The sequence below is a fragment of the Dryas octopetala genome, chromosome 9 (assembly GCF_963921425.1).
Source record: "Dryas octopetala chromosome 9, drDryOcto1.1, whole genome shotgun sequence".
NCBI classification, from domain to species: Eukaryota; Viridiplantae; Streptophyta; class Magnoliopsida; order Rosales; family Rosaceae; genus Dryas; species Dryas octopetala.
In genome coordinates, this window is record NC_141374.1 from 16,420,424 (window position 1) to 16,438,304 (window position 17,881).

The 17,881-nt window shown below is 36.2% G+C and overlaps 2 protein-coding genes across 3 annotated transcripts; one reads left to right on the forward strand and one right to left on the reverse strand.

The window, feature by feature from the left end:
* Positions 1–1,005: 1,005 nt before the first annotated feature.
* On the reverse strand, positions 1,006–5,644 carry LOC147274883 (pentatricopeptide repeat-containing protein At1g18900-like). 2 transcript variants are annotated; one of them, XM_086228077.1, is made up of 3 exons: positions 5,488–5,644; positions 4,044–4,476; positions 1,006–3,826 (listed from the first exon to the last, which is right to left on the reverse strand). In XM_086228077.1, exon 3 carries the CDS (start codon positions 3,803–3,805, stop codon positions 1,181–1,183), a length of 2,625 nt encoding a protein of 874 aa, XP_086084203.1. In that variant the 5' UTR covers positions 3,806–3,826; positions 4,044–4,476; positions 5,488–5,644; the 3' UTR covers positions 1,006–1,180. The 2 variants fall into 2 exon arrangements, with proteins under 2 accessions (XP_086084203.1, XP_086084205.1); XM_086228079.1 differs by lacking the exon at positions 4,044–4,476.
* Positions 5,645–12,284: 6,640 nt separating this feature from the next.
* LOC147274884 (calcium-dependent protein kinase 10-like) lies at positions 12,285–16,748 on the forward strand. Its single transcript, XM_086256910.1, has 8 exons — positions 12,285–12,826; positions 12,912–13,257; positions 13,372–13,515; positions 13,638–13,790; positions 15,054–15,169; positions 15,290–15,457; positions 15,715–15,945; positions 16,113–16,748. The coding sequence occupies exons 1-8, from the start codon at positions 12,527–12,529 to the stop codon at positions 16,284–16,286; spliced, it is 1,632 nt and encodes a 543-aa protein (XP_086113036.1). The 5' UTR covers positions 12,285–12,526; the 3' UTR covers positions 16,287–16,748.
* The last annotated feature ends 1,133 nt before the right edge of the window (positions 16,749–17,881 follow it).

Sequence of the window (17,881 nt, forward strand, 5' to 3'; positions counted from 1 at the left end):
CAAAAATTGAAATTGATTGCCAATAAAATAATCAAAATTTCTTATTTTCTACCTCTTTTTTTTTAATTTAATCTTTCCTAAGTTGATGAGTTGAATTTTGAAGCTTTGAATTATGAACCGATTCTTGGTAGTAAAAAGTTCAAGATCATGATATGATTAAGGTGCAAACAAATTTTAAGGTCAATTTTTTTTTGGGTCAAAAGTAAATCAATTGAATGGGGTAATTATCTTAGCAATGTGATAAAAAAAATAAAAAAAACAAAGAAATAAAAGACCAAACAGCAATAAGTAATTAAGTACCAACTACCAACCTAGTTACCTGAACTATTAAGAAAAAGAAGTGTAGTAGTCTCAATCTTTTTAGGTACGGTTATTGGGATGATGTATACTTAACAACTGAAAAATGAACCACACAAAAAGAAATTAGGAATTTGTATAGTAATAACAATAATTAAGGTATATAGGTCATCACACATCAGAGCCTTTTGACAAGAATGGGGATTAAATGCAAAGCAAGCAGTAGTAGCACAGACTGCAACAAGCAGCTGAACCAATGCCCCATATCACAAAAAAGCTGTTTCAATTCTATAAATGATTAAATGTCATCTGCTTGTGGACAATTTCATTTTGGTTGTTTCAGGTTACAGTTTACACCAATCAGTGGTTCATGAAAACCATGCACCTCCTGCAACATTATAAGTAAAGATAGTACCAAGAAATGCACTCTGGCCCAGAGGTAATCAACAATTCAACATTCAACCACACCAATATATTTTTTCTCTTTTCTCTTGACATGAATCAAGCAAACCAACTTAACAGTCAATCTCAACAACCTACACTTCAAAGTGGTTATATGAGGACCTTTCAATACACTGAACACATCAAGACTGTCCACTCAAACCTGTCCATTTCTGGTAGCTCTGCACACCCTCAAAGTTTAAATACATGAATAACTCTCATTTCAGTCCAAAAAAAAAAGGAACAGAATCTAGATTAAGATTGTACTACAGCTGAAAATTGAAATTTTTTATTTGACTAGAATAGCTGCACATAAGAACAACTTAAATACACAGTCATACATAAAGGCATTAATCAACGCAACCTAGCTCATCTTTCCCACCAAAAAAAGAGAAGAAAATTGTGCAATAATGACAGAAAGTGCATTGCCAAGCATTACCCTCTACAATAAATGCATTCGCTCCACATAAGATTGGAGCAACCATCTACTAAGAGGCTCCCCACATCCTACAAAACACCCAGAATTCCCATTTTCAGTGAAGAATGGAAAGCTAAAAATATGAAGTAGTTCCTGCACTGACTGCCTCACCAAAGAAGTTCCTGTGACCCTACTCCGCCGGCCCCATCCGGTCACAATATCAATTCGGCTTGGACAAATCCCTGATATTAGCATTTGTTGGCGAAACCAAGCAAGTGTCCTTGATAGTGCTGTCACGGCAGTACCATCTGACATAACATGCAGGTTTATAAGCCAATAACATGAGCCTTTCTCTTTGACGGCATCAGGATAAACATTTTTTTGAGCAGCCACCTCCCAGACAGAACCAGCCTCCTCCTTTAGCCCTGACTTGTGAAGAAAATCCACTACTGCATCTACAAGCCCCCTCTTGCTTTCTCTATCCTCACTATGCATCAGATCCAAGAACCTGCTCATGTGATCTCGCACATTTTGACCATCAGGTCCCGCTGACGGCATTGAAAGTAGGAATGTATGTGCAGGATGGCCTGTGACTGCCATGAGCTCACAACAAAAGCCCATGTCATACGGGGACCGTGCTTCTGTACAACAACTGAGAAGCAAGGTATATGTCTGCAAAGAAGGGTTCAGACCTAAACCTACCATGCTTTGCAGCAAGTTATAGGCAGCAGAGAGCTGGTGCACCCGAAGAAATGCACTGAGCAGAGAATTGCAAGTAGGCACATTAGGCCGTAAACCTGCACGGAGCATTGCTTGATACCAATCCCAGGCTTTTTCAACGTTACCGACCTTGCCCCACAAATCTACTAAAAGACCGTAAACAGGTTCATCAGGTACCCAGTTCTTCCGTTTCATTTCAACAAAAATTGCCTCTGCTTCCTCAAGATACCCACAATGGCCAAGCACCTCCATTACTATGCTATAAGTTACTTTATCTGGTTCAAATCCAGCACCCTGCATGTCACGGTAGAGCTTTAAAGCAGTCTCATAGTTCCTTGCTTTGGCCTGCAAAGCAATCATGATATTGTAGGTGACCAAATTGGGAACACAACCATGATTCACCATCTCACAGAACAGCCGGTGAGCAGCAGCTAAATGGCCAGCTTTCCCAAGGCAGTTGATCATAACACTGTAAGTGAATGTGTCAGGAGATAAACCAGCCTCTTGCATCCTGTCATACAGTCGTAGGGCGACATCAAGAAACCCAGCTTTTGCATGAATGTCAATTAGTGTGCAGTAGGTGACACGGTCAGGTTCACACTCTACTTCTTGCATTTGGTTGAACACATTCATTGCTTCTTTTAAATAGTTTGCCCGCCCATAACTATGAATCAGACGGTTATATGTCACAACATTTGGCTGGCATCCTTCTTTCACCATCTGATTAAGCAATTTGTTTATGGCACCAAACTGCCTGGCACGACCAAGGATGCCAACCATGGTGGTGTAAGTGTGACCATCATGCTTGAATCCAGCTTGCCGCTTTAACCAATAAAAAAATCCAAAAGCAACAGAATGATCTTGAAGTTGCTTTAAAATTTGGTTTGCTTGATATGCATCCATTGAACATCTGAGATTTCCAAGAGCCTCCTCTGCAGCTGGGCCCCATTTCAGCTGTTGCAGTATGTGAGACACATTTTGAACAACATTCCCAGTGTGCACAAACGACCTGTTGATTGGAGCAATTCCTTTTGGCATTTTCATATCTCTTATTGGTTTGTTGAAACCTTTAGCGGCACACCCCATAGTCTCTGCATCTGAAGTCTGTACATTGGAACTGAAATTTGGAATGAAGTGGTTTGAATGAGCTTTTGATTTCCGTGGGATAGCCCTTTTGTCATGAGTGTCTGAAGATACATTGTGAGCTACCGCCGAGTTGTCTGTCCTAGTATATGGAACATGAACTAGACCTTTAACAAAACTGGATTTATCACCTTTTCCCTTTGAACCATGATGATTACTCGTAGGCTTTGATGCAGCTGCTACCTCAGTAGATGATTTTGGATGAACAGAAATGAAATGCTCCCTTCTTATTTGTTTCACATTTGATGATTTGATACTGGAGAGGGACCTGGTGGGATCAACCATACAGTTTTTTGGCAAATTAATTCCAATCCCATCAGATAAAGGAAGCTTACCACTTACTATATCAGACAGAAAATTCACAGCTGCTACGCCAGCCTTAACAAACTGGTCTGCAACAACAGGTGACGAGTGCACCACATCCTTATGAAGGGCATCAATGCTACCAGCATAACTTACAGTATCTGATCTCCCAAAAGTTCTGGGGGAAGATGCAACCTGTTTTATCGAAGTTGTGCGGTCAACACACTCAGTTTTAAGAGAACCTGCCACTTTTACTGCATCTCCCGAAATTAAGGTTCCTACCCTGGCTGAAGGTTTGGATAACAAGGTGGATGGGTTTTGGGCAAGTAGACCTCCATTTCTAGTTTGCTGCCTCTGTGAAACACAAGTTTCATCCTCAGAGCAAGTGCATGAACTTCCATCTGTTGCACTACATCGTGACCCATTAAGAAAAAATGACCTAGCACTACTCGAAAGGTTACTTATATTCTTTGCTCGCAACATAATCTACAGATATAGTGTCACCTGCAGAAGAAACAAAAGATAATGAATGAGCAACATGTATACCAACATAGGAAAATTTCTAACATCTCAGAAGAGACAAATGCTAGCAACAGGTAGTCAACTACAAGGCAGTTCCAGCTTTTCTAATTTACCACACAGATTATTGATGTGCATCAACTTAGTCAGACAAGTCAAAGCACCATCACGACTATATATAGATTATGTTAACCCTTAATACCTGGATAACACGTCCCAAGATAAGAGGAACTGCTCCCCAGGGAAGATATCATTCATTCCCCACATAAGAAATGAACTCCTTAAATAAGCATTATCGATAATACAATCAGACTTCATTCAACAATTTGTTAGCAAACAGTCTCGAAATCCACAAAGTGCTCAGTAATCCCAAAAGAGGTTGCAGCCTACACCATCCTGCTCCAGCAATGGTAAACACTCACACATTCTGGTTTATGATTACAATATCATTGGTTTGTAGAACCTCTTGGGACTGCCACTTTAAATTCGAATGTGATTTGTAATGAATTCTTCAAGTAAACAACTTTAAAGAATGCATTGTAAATCGTCTTGCTGGTCTACTAATTCCAAAGCAAATAGGCACATTCCTACACCAATTAGCATCTGAATGTTGTAATAATTCAATGTACTAAATCCTGCATAGAAAACCACAAATCATGTTTACTTTGATCCTCCTTTCATCATTAAATTGTTCTTCCAAGTATATTTAATCAACCACAATAAATATTCACATCCAAACATACCTAAACAGACACAACGAAAACAACAACGTGAGACACCCAAATCAATGAATCGTTTGTGTAGTTCATGTCGTTTTTGCAAGTTCCTAAATTCACGGAAAAGGTTCTGCTTTAACAAACTAACCACAGCACTGTTTTTTTGTTTGTTTAAGCTATACCCTAGTGGACCCTAATTTCACTATATCTTCAATCCCTAGGGCCTAAACCGAGGGGTCTGTGTTTTCTACCATGAGTGTTATCTTCTTCTTTTCTTTTTTTACGAGAAAGAAAAGTTTATTGAATCAAAAAGAAGTACAATCAGTTTCAGATAACAAGATGTCCACTTGATAACAAACCTAGCCGCTAACAATCTTAAAAGCCTAAGTAATAATACTGAAAGTTCCCCTGAATAACAATTTTTAACACAACTTCACTTTCACTATCTACTTTTAAGAAGCTAATGTCTTTAACTTTTTATTGACGTAATTATAAACTCTATTGATGTTGCACTTGCACTTTCATTTACAACCTGCCATTAAGAGTTTCTTAGTGTTAGAATGCTTTTTCTTTCCCCTGACACATGAAATCATCAAATCTTAGAAATAATCCACACTTCTTCAATCTACAATGAAAATCCTTCCTTTCAACAGACACGCATAGACATAAGGATTACAAATTTTAAACCCACAAAGCCACCCTCTCAAACTAACAAAGAAGAAAAGGCCACGTAGAAAAAAGTACCAATCTTTGCCCCATTTAAGAGTTTTACAACACAACCCTTTTCTTAATCACCATAATACAAAAGAAAAACCACTTACCACTTACCAGCCATCCCCAAAACAAATGGTTCTTATAAAGCAACAGTTCATACCCATTAAACAACTTAACAACATGACCAAAAAAACTCAGAGAAATAAAAAGAGGTACCTATAATGGAGAATGGGCTTGTGGGTCTGACTTCTGTCTATAGTAAAGAAGATAGTAGAGAGAGAGAGAGAGAGAGAGAGAGGAGGGCGGCGGCTCTGCTCTCTCTGCCGTCAAGACTCGAGCTTTTTCTGTATTTCCAAATTCCAACCAAGTTGGGAGAGGAAGGCCACGAAATCAGCTGTTTTTGCTCTTTCACCCTACTTTGTATATTTCCATACGTGCACTGCGAATGTTGACGACACGTGTCCGCACCTTCACGGTTCGCGCGTGACCTGCAGAAGGTTGTGACTAAAACCCTTTCTACAGTTTACTCTGCTCAGAAATATAACACTGATATAATATTTAGGGATGATTGATGATTCAGTGATTCACTGCGTCTTTTCTTACCCCGCTATGGTCATATTAAAATCAATTTTATTAATTTTGCCCCTTTTTTTAATGAATAAGTAAAAGGTTTTATTTTTTTCCTTGAATTCAAGATGAGATCTGGTTTAAATTGCCAAAAGATTTGGCAATTTGCATGTTACTACATGAAGGTTTGGCGGTTTCATTTATATTTCAATAAAAAAATATTCTTCACTAATACACAATAATAGGGTTATATTTTGCAATAAAGAATAATCTATCCCAAATAAGTTTAAATATACATATAAGGTGTTTTGATAAAAAATGATAATCAACCCAAAATCATGTAAAAACTAGTCCATCTTTTTATACAAATGTGTTTGAATGTGTGCATAACTTTCCTTTGATAAAATGTTCATATGTTGTAAGTACAAATGCATAATGTAACCCTCTGTATATAGAACAAGAAAAAATAAAAACAATGTGTATGATTAATATAATTTCATATTTTCGATATCTTATTTTCATTCAAAATCTAAGCTGATTTTATTGTTGAATATATAATTAATTCTCATATGATAGTTTTTTTGTTTTTTAGTTCGGTCTCATATAATAGTTATTAAAAAGAAAGAATTCTCAAATAAAAGTCCAATCTTGCACTAAACGCGGTTTGGCCTTTTAGCCTTTAGGTCGCCAAATAAGACAATTGGACTAATATGCAAAAAGTAACATTATTCTACCTCTTTAAATATATATAATTACATTTTCCTTTCTTGCTTGCTTGGTCAAAATTTGACCTTCTTCTGTTTTTTTTTATTGACAAATCTCCATCCTCCATGTGTGGGTCCCTCCTGCTATTAATTGAAACAACGAAATTTTACTAAAGCTTTAAACTTTTTAGGAAGTTGGTATTTTATGAGAGAAATGTTAGGTATATACCGTATATTCTCTATTATATTTTCTCTTTCGATATATTTTTTTATGGTTATTCCAAAGTATAGTTTTCTGATTTAAGTCGTTCATTTTTCTATATTATTTTTAAAAAATTATCTCTCTAAAAAATTAATATTAATAGCTACGTAAGTAAATAATTTATGATTTAGTTAATTTTTTATAAAAATAATACTTAAAATAATATCTAAAAAATAATGACTCCGATCATAAATATATATTACAAAAATGAGAATAATACGAGACAAATTGAATGAAAAGGCAGAAAAGAGAAGGTATTTTTCATTTTTCAAATAGCCTGTTTTAGAGAGAAAAAAATTATGAAATGGGATCTCAAATCCAAAAATTTTGTGGATCCAACGGTTATCATAGTGCAGCCGCAGCCGAAAAGCTCATGCAGAAGCTGCGCCATAGGATTGCACCTGGCATGGTAGCTGTCGACGTGGACCGGGACCTTATGTTACAGGACAACTAATGGTCAAACACTCAAATATTTTTGTTTTCTATTTTTAATTACAGTCAAACGTTTCTTGTTGTTCAAGAAAAAATCTTTGTAAATATGCTATAATTATTTTTCCGGTAATTGTGAGTCTTTTAAATATTTTTCATTATTATTAACTCTTTTTTTCGAGGGCATTGTATATTTGTATGAGACCTTTTATTTCTTTGGTAAAATTGGCGGGCCGAAGTCCAATTACCAATAAGGCCAGCCCATATTCTGAATTTGATGACCTAGGCCCAGTACCCTTGAGTGCCTTGAGTATTGACAGCGGAGTTTGCTAACTGTGGATCCTATAGGCCCATAATAAGTTTCTCAGACAAGGCTGTGCTTGAGCACCCTGTACCCACCCACTATGTAATAACCACTCTCTCGGCAATGTTATCGATCCATGTCGATGTTTTAGTAAGAGTGTGATAAAAATCTTGAGCTTCAACTTTTGTACTTACTAATAGTCATATGTTCGAAGCAGTTCAGGTGCAAACGTGCGCATGTTCGCATTTGATATCGAGCACTTGGTAACACCACCAATTTTGTTTGCAACCAACGATCATTTCTTGAGTGTTGCTTTCTATACCCGTTTTTGACCCCATCACCCGACAAATTCACCCCATACCCTCATAGGTGTAGAATGGTATTTGTGGATTCTAAATTTGTTCAAAATTATAAAGTTAAACCTTAACATAAAAGTCAACGAACCAAATTTGAGCATTCAATGCAAACAAATTTTATACTGCCGAATGCTTGGCAATAGTCACTGAGCGTTCAACGAATCAACACTATATGCAAACATTCGCACTTGAATAGCCTGGTCATATGTTATCTAACCAAGATTTGTCTTATTGTGGTTGATTTGTAAATTAAATAAATAGTTCGGATTCTTTACATGTAAAGAACTGAGCATTATTTACTTAGCTTTATATATAAATATATATTGTAATAATGCTAATTCTTTGTTCGCTTTAAAAGAATGAAAGACTATGAGAATTCGGAACTAAAGCTTAAGATAAGTATGAAATTTATTATCATATTTCAATATTTCATATATAGGTACATTTTTGGAATGGGCATGAGTGCATGAGAATGAAATTCCCAAAAATAAAGTTTGCTAGCCAAATGGGGAAGAGATAGAGATGGGAAGGGGATAGAAGCTTATATTAAATTTCGGTAATGAATAATGAAGGAAAGGCAAATTAAGGCCTCCTTTTTCACTCACGTAGGTAGGAAGGCTTTATACCCTGGCATGAATAGTAGGCCATCCAGTTTTAGCAACTTTCCAAGTGAAAAAGTGTAAGCCCGACCATGTTGGGGTTTATGATGATGTTTGGTGATGGGTTCAAGAAAAGCATGTTCCTTCCCAGCTCACCCCCACGCCTACTGCACAAAGTAAGATTATAAACTTTTTCATCCCCCTTAATCTAATTTCAAAAGTGTTACCCATATAGCTATCTAGCTAGCTAGCTAGCAGCTCATATCATAGGAGAGAGAGAGAGAGAGAGAGAGAGAGAGATGCATGCAATGCAAAAAGCCCTTCATGGAGGAAGCTTTTCTCTAACCAAATTATATGAGGGCCCCTTATATATTAGGAATGGCCCTACATATATATTATGGTCTAATTAAGTAATTAACAAAATTGATTTATGAGATTGTGCACATATTATATTTAAATCTTACTTGTAGTAAAAGAAAAATAAAACACTCTTCTTGTGTAGCAGATTTTTCACAAGATTAGTACTTATACACATGTCATGATTTGACCATAGAATGTCCCACAAATGTGAAAAAGTCAAAAACCTTTCCATTACTTCTCCCCCACATATCTTGAAACAAGGGTAATGCATATAGTAATATGTGAATTAATCTACTTGATTAATGTTTCTCTTTTTATGAATACATATTGAATGATTCAAATTGTCAGTTTGTAGTATAATATATCTCAATGTTAGATTAAATGCATATAATAGCTAGCTAGCTAGGGTGATAGTTTAGCAATAAGCAATATATTCATGATTATAACACTTGGAACATATATGATATAAAAGAGAATATGTCGTGGTGGAGAATACTTAAGCCTTGAATTATTGTGCTTGGTTTTTAATTGTCATATTTAGGGAAATATGGTGTTTTATATAACTATTTAGGTTAATTAAGAACAAAAAAAGTTCTAGTTCTAATTATCACTATAGCTACAAGCCCTCGTAGATCATTAATTATGGAAATGGAAGCCATGATTACAATATGAAAGCACATGTCAATTTCAACGCAGTATAGTTTAGCTTTGTAGCTTAGTTAATGGTGATGTTAATAGCCTTGCATGTATGGCTAAGATTCAAACACAACCATCCCCTTCCCAACTAATTTGGATAAATGAGCTATATATGCATACTCAGTAGTTGGAACCAGCTCGTATGAAAAAAATTAATTATGACAAGTGAAAATTAAAACAGTACTTTATTTAATGAATAAGAATTAAAGATACCACTTTTTTTTTTACTACAGATGTATCAGCCAACTCTTTAATAAAGATAGAGTTCGATCATTTATAGTTTCACATCTATAAGAAGAAATGTGATATAAAAAAAATTGATATTCCTAACATTTTTGTTACTTAATTACTTGATTTACTAGAAGAAAAGTGCTTTGATTGGCTTTCTACTTGGACTTTCCCCAGTCAAATTACTTTGAGGTAAAGTAAGGGCTTGTTTGGGAAGGAGGAAAACCAACATCATATCATGTATAGTAGCTTTCAGTAAAGAAGATATCTATGTCATCATTTTGTTGACTTTAATCGCATGGAATATTAAATTTTCCATTTGTGTGGCCTTTTCCCATTCATGGACCTCTTCATGTTTGACTAAGTCACCACCTACTGCCACACCCCCCTGCCCCTTTTGTTACTCTTGAGTCTTGACCTTATTGCATCTCTGTCATCCTTTTATTTTCTCTAAAAATCCCATGTACACACATATACTTCATACAAGGTTGATTTTAATACTAATTATATATTCAACCTTATTCTGAGAGATTCCTGACCAATCTCTTCTTAATTAAATGGGTTATTAATTGTACAACCAAACCCACAAATTAAATTCAAGCTACAATTCGGTTTTAAGAGCTGAGATCTATAAATTTTACAATTACAATAACTTGTCGAAAGCAATTATTCTTCACAAATCTTCGATATACAAAAAGACAATGCTATTTACACTACATTTTTTAGCTTATTGCATGCAAATATATAAGTGTAAAAAAAAAATTATAAGATATTGAGTTTTTTTTTTAGTTGAAGAGAAAAGATTAAACTTGGATATATTGTGGGTAATTCTACAACACTTTCAACTGGGTTACTCAATAATTGCTGTAAGATATTGAGTTTAGCTGTAACAGTTTGAATGACTAGTGCTAATAACGTTGTCTTAAACCAAAAAAATGTATTTAGTAATAAGGGTAGAAGAAGGCTGCATGATTTAATCTCATTATTTATAATTGCATAACAATAATCTAATTTGTTAAACAAAGAAAATGTGTTTATTATATAGTCTTATAATTTGGATTAAATGTGTTTGGGAACAGTTATTGGAATCCATAAACTTATCCGGAACACCTAAATCCATGGAATAAAGCCTATATTTTAATACGCACATCACATGTCAAATAGTCAAACCCAGTTTACAAGACTGAAACTATGGCTTCGTCTCTGCGCGCCAATTGTAACAGCCAGAACAGCCTAATCGTATTTAATTATTCCAATAATTTCATTTTTATTTCCGATCAAGACAAATACAATGGACGTATCTGTTGACCAAGTCAAACGCTCGTACACTATAAATTCTCAACCGGTGAACAACTTCCAACAACTACTGTCCATCCGATTCGAGCCCTCCACGTCATTCACCAATTTATTAGCCATACATCAACGGCTGACATTATTTGGTACCTTTATTATGAAATCACATTTGTGAGCCAATCATGGTGTGGTCGGTCGCTGAAAATTCCAGCTTAAAGCTGACCTTCTAAACCCAATCAGAATATTGACCAAACAAAAAAGAAGTTCTCTTTAATCACAATCGAAGTAACACTGATACTTGGCCCCCAAAATAAAAAACAGCAGTGCTAAGATATTTTTATTTTTTTTAACTTACATAATATTTATATATTAAATATTAAAAAAAAACTTTTAAAAAAAATCATATTCAATAAAATAATGACATAAATTGAAAAAAAAAATTAAAACTCTTAGCATTTCCAAAAAATAAAAACACTAGATAAGTTACCTTAATGATAATAATTAATCTTCAGACAAAAAAAAAAGATAATAATTAATCTCGGCAAAAAAAAAAGATAATAATTAATGTAACAAACATACATAAATTACCATTGTTGTCGGCTAATGTGATTTAAAAATAGGCTTAATTATATCTATGCCTTTTAAACTATGTCTTAATGTCTTATATCTCACTTTATCTCCAAATCTTATTTTAACTCACTCTTTTTCTAAATTACGTCTCATATTTTAAATATCTTATTCTATGAAATTTGTCATATTTTCTATTAGCCAAGTGGATATGATATTTATCAAAATTTTGATACACAACAATATGTCATATTATTACAAAATTTTGTCATATATTCACAACAACTTGAATAAGGAACTGAAAATCCGACGTGAGAGAAATATGAAACAATTTAAAACATAGCTATAATATCACATGACACAGTTATGTGATATTAGCTTGACAAAAATTATGTGATTCACAGTAGTATCACAAATGTTGAAAACATTGACATACCACACGCCCATGTTCCCTCCAACATCGGACACTCTCTTATTGACTCTCAAAACCACAGTAAAACTGAAAATCAAAAAATTCCAAGGGCTAAATACGAAATTTCGGAGTAATTAACCCATAGGCAGTAATCTAATTCCGAGGATTAAAGACTAAAAGTCAAATAACAAGGCTTTTAATTAATTCATTTATTTTCCAAAAAGGCCAGAGCGTTTCAGTTTTTTTCTCAACTGATATCACCCGCGTGTTCTCTCTCGGTCCTTCCACATCGGACAGAGACACACCTACGCGGCGGCACCACCACAACTACCAGCAACCCCAAAACGCGCTCGTTTTGGCATAAAGAAATCAAGGAGCAGCCTCACAGAGGAGGTTGTTCTGCTCTGTGACTCTGTCTCTGTGCGTTTCAGAGTTGAAGAAGAGTAGGCTGCTGCCTGCTGCTGACGTTTTTCACAGCATGGGTAACTGCAACGCTTGCCTCACAGCTGACGTCATCGACGACAAGAGCACGCAGAAGAAGCAGACCCGAGAGCGACGGCCCAACCCGTACTCCGACGACCCGATCCGGTCCCCGGCTCCGATCCGAGTACTCAAGGACGTGATTCCGCTCAGTCACCGGACTCGGATCGGCGACAAGTACATACTGGGCCGCGAACTAGGCCGGGGCGAGTTCGGCATCACCTACCTCTGTACGGACCGCGAGACCAAACAAGCCCTCGCCTGCAAGTCCATATCCAAACGGAAGCTCAGAACAGCGGTAGCTAGCTAGCCCTGGAAAAATGACATGTCGTTTTGTCTCGTTTGCTCGTTTTATGTGATTTTGGGTTTTGGTTGTTGTTTAGGTGGATATCGAGGATGTGAGGCGCGAGGTTGCGATAATGTCGACGCTGCCGGAGCACCCAAACATAGTGAAGCTGAAGGCGACGTACGAGGACAACGAGAACGTGCACTTGGTTATGGAGCTTTGCGAAGGCGGTGAGCTTTTCGATAGGATTGTGGCCAGAGGGCATTACAGTGAACGAGCCGCCGCCAACGTGGCGCGGACTGTGGCTGAGGTGGTGAGGATGTGCCATGCCAATGGGGTTATGCACAGGGACTTGAAGCCCGAGAACTTCTTGTTTTCTAACAAGAAGGAGCACTCGCAGCTTAAGGCCATCGATTTTGGACTCTCGGTGTTTTTTAAGCCTGGTACGTTGGTGGGTTTTGTTGTTTTTGGTGAATTCTATTTGGGGTTTTGTGGTTTTGCTTGATGGGTTTTAAAGATTGAATTTTTGAACTGGGGGTTTTTGTGTGTGTGTTTAGGGGAAAGGTTTATGGAGATTGTGGGGAGTCCGTACTATATGGCACCAGAGGTTTTGAAGCGGAATTATGGACCAGAGGTTGATATATGGAGCGCTGGAGTCATTCTTTACATTTTGTTATGTGGGGTTCCTCCATTTTGGGCAGGTATTCTAGTAAATCTAGTTCCCCAATATGATTAAGCCTGCTCATTTTCCATTGTTGTGAATTTCTGATTTTAGTTTTGGAGTTGTAAAGTTGTTGTTCTGTTTTTGAAATCCTTGCGACAGAAACTGAGCAGGGTGTGGCTCTTGCAATCTTGAGGGGGGTGATTGATTTCAAGAGGGAACCCTGGCCTCAGATTTCGGAGGGTGCTAAAAGCCTTGTTCGGCAGATGCTGGAGCCGGATCCTAGAAAACGTTTGACTGCTCAACAGGTGCTTGGTAAGTCCTTAAGTATTGTTTGTTACTGAATATTAATCTTTTGCCATTTGAGAGTGAGAGAGTTGCATAGTCGTTCATGTTTCAACATTTGGATAGCAATTGCATTGTATTGATTGGTGATGAATTATGCACTCTTCTTCTTTGTTAAATAAGTAACATAAAATGAATTAAGTATTTTTTTTTGTCACAAGAACACTGTGTTTCAATCATTGTCACAAATCCTACTGTACAATAAATAAAGTCAAGTAAAACAAGAGAAATCATTGATAAAAACGATATAGCAACAAGATCTTTGTAGTAGCAATAGGTGCAGGCCCCAAATATCATATTGTATTAAAACTAAGGATCGTTCTTCTTGCATATTGTATCATTTTTACCGTGGGAAGTTGTCAAATTCTGGATAAGACAGAGGATCAGCTGCTTTATTTAATAGTGGAAGCTATTAGAATCGGAGCTTCTGATTGGAAAGGCTTACTTAGATCTCCAACTATTAGTCATATTTGTAACCACTAGCATTTCCCTATGTTTTTGAAGCCTATGCTACTTTTGTAGTCCTGTTTCAGTTCAGCTTTCTGTTTTGTTGTTGCTTGGTCCTGTTTTGGAGTTTATTATTTCCTATCCTCCTTCTAGAGGTTGGGTCGTAGTGTTGTACTGCTCTGTAGAGTGTTTCATTGATTGAATAAATTCCTATTCATCAAAATACAAAAGGAGAAGAAATGGTAGATTTGTTGGATAATGAAATCCATAGTTGAGTTGCTTTGGGCTTGGAATAGTTATGGATATGAAAATTAGTCAGGTTCTAAAACAATTAGCATGAATGTTATTTGCAGTCATCTGTATATAGGAATAGTGCTGGACTGGGGAATATGAAACACTTATTTGATTTCTTCATGAAAAAACTTCAGATTTCTTAGTGTCATATGCTTCAACAGTAGAGATTCAACGGCTAGCTCACCAGAAATATGTCCCTTGAAGCAAAGTCAATTTAACTTGATTTACTCTTGCTATTTTGCGATTGTAGTCCCCCAGCCAAGGTAAACAATTGAGAAAATTCAAAACAATTTCTGTTCACTCTTTGAGCAAACTAGAGGAATCCATTGTCTTTGGTTATCAGTGTGGCATGAATTTTGCTTAAACAAGAAAGCATTTGTGAATTTGTGAGTTTTTGCTATGTCTATGCTGCCACAAGATTGAATAATGCAACATGAATTGTTTTCCATGAAATAGGCGAACTGAATTTTTCTTCACTTTTTGTGATTGTAGAACATCCATGGTTACAGAATGCAAAGAAGGCTCCAAACGTTCCATTAGGAGATATTGTGAGGCCAAGACTCAAGCAGTTCTCCGTAATGAATAGATTCAAAAAGAAGGCCTTGCGAGTAAGCATCTGTAACTGGCCATTTCTGAGTTTCATCTAAAGTATTGACTGCTATTGCAGTGAATGTGATTCACAAAATATATGTAACCATTTGGGATTCTTTTCCAATTGAATATTGCAGGTAATTGCAGAACACTTGTCTGTTAAAGAAGTAGAAGTAATCAGAGACATGTTTACATTGATGGACACTGACAAAGATGGAAAAGTAACATATGAGGAATTGAAGACTGGGCTTCACAAGGTCGGTTCACAATTAGCTGAACCGGAGATTAAGATGCTGATGGAAGTGGTAAGCTCTGGTTTTAAATTCATTTGAGAAGTGTTTCATTTTGTTTCAATTTTTTGCTATAACTTTTGCATGTATGTGGTCTCATTATCATTCCGGTTATGGCTTTTAGGAAAAGTTCTTCATCTTCATGCTTCAAACATCATGCAATTAGCCCCTTGAACTTGTATCATCTAACTTTCAATCCAATTAATTTTAACTGGATAATCATCTAATGGTGGCCTAGAATTTGGAAGTAATACCTTCTGATTTTTGTGTAGGCTGATGTTGATGGGAATGGAGTTCTGGACTATGGAGAGTTTGCAGCAGTGACGATTCACTTGCAGAGGATGGAGAATGATGAACATCTCCGCAGAGCATTTGTATTCTTTGATAAGGATGGAAGTGGATATATTGAATTAGGTGAGCTAAGGGAATGTTTAGCAGATGAATCAGGTGAAACTGATAATGATGTACTGAATGACATCATGCGCGAGGTCGACACTGACAAGGTGTGACTTTCTAGCCTTTTCTTGTATTTTTGTTCGGTGACATTTTCATCTTTTGTATTTACTAATACTGGACTCGCTCCATACTTCCTTTTATTTTTCAGTATTTTTGCACTATGGGTCCATTTATTATTACTGTACTAATTGTTCCTTTTTCTGCAAAATATCAGGATGGACGTATCAGTTACGAGGAGTTTGTTGCCATGATGAAAACTGGAACAGATTGGAGAAAGGCATCTCGACAGTATTCAAGGGAGAGATTCAAGAGTTTGAGCCTCAACCTGATGAAAGATGGTTCGTTGCAGCTTCATGACGGGTTAACTGGTAAAGCCGTTGCCGTATAATCTTGTTTAGTTTGTGCATACTGAGCGTCCCTGCTCTTTTATTGTCAATACACACCTGAAAAGCACGGCTCACGGGGATTTGCAAACCGAGGTTTGGAGGCCAATAGTGTATCCTCCTGGACTCCATTTTCTTGACATAGTAGGTTGTTGGCTTGTGGGCTGCATATGAACTATGAAGCTTGCATTAAAGGACTACATGTTAAGTTTAAAGGTGAGCTGAGCTGTTTGTGGGGATCATCATTCATTCATCAAGGCTCATGTATACATAGTAGGAAGTGTGCTGATCATGCTGTATGTGTCACATACACTTGTATAGTTTGTCATATCGATATCATTTTGTGTTTGATGATTTGATTTGCTTTGCTTACTGAATCGATGGAAAGCAGTTTGTTTCATTGGCCATGTAAACTTTGAGGTGTTCCCATTTTGTATTTATTAAAGTGATCCTGATTTCATATATCATTTTATTGATATTTTGCCATAGCCAACTAGCTAATCCCATGAGAATTTTGCTTTTGGGGGCCCTTCAATTCGTATTTTGTAGTCATTTAAAAAGGCGAGAGCAGGTAAAGAGAGATTTGGAATGGAATGTAAGTTATATAGTTTTAAGTGCAAATGACGGCTATTATGCATCTAAAAAAACTTGTGAAAGAGATTGTGGGATTGCACATGAATATTATGTGATCTTAAAAATATAGTAATCTGTAATTGGTGTACTTAATTCACCTCTAATCTAATCTTACTACTTTATTTTTTTTGCCCATGTAATCTTACTACTTAATCACGAAGATCTTACCAGCAAAGCACCTAAAAGGTATTCAGACAATCTCTTTGGGCCCCCATATAACTTACAACTCAACACTCAAAAAAAATTTCAACTAAAAATACCTAAAATTCAAACTGCCTCTGCCTCTGCCTCAAGGGCCCCCAAAAACAAAACCCAATTTCTTCTCTCTCTCTCTTCCTTCCCTGTTAGTTTGGTGCACGTTAAGCTACGGGCCTGTCTGGCAGTATCACGATAACCATATATTAACAGGTTAGGATATGAATAGAGAAGGTAAAGTATTTGATAAGATCATATTAAATCAGTTATAAGTATGAATTAAAAAAAGAAGATAAGAGGGGTTAAGATATGAATATGAAATGTATATGAGATTATAAGTCTTTGGAATCAAATCAAATTAGGATAACTTAAAAGTTTATATTCTTATTTTGAATTTAAGTAAAAACAAATAATCCTATTTTAAAGTATAGGTTTAGAAGTCATTGAAATTAATTCAAATAAACGAGAAAAAGTAAAGTAGAAGGTTTTAAATCGAATTAGAATAAGCTAAAAACTTTGAATTCATATTTCGAATTTGAATGTAAAATTGTAAACAAAGGATCCTATGCTGAATAGGAAGTATGAATCAAAAGCGTAAAGAAGTGAAACAAGTAGTTGCAAACGATTACCACATTATATTTTAAGTTTTAAAATAACATTGATCAAAATAATGAGTATAAATTTGACATGAAGTAATACTATTAATAAGAGTTATTATTGAGGGACCCACCACGTAATTACGATGATATCGTCCTCCCCGGCCGGTCAGGCT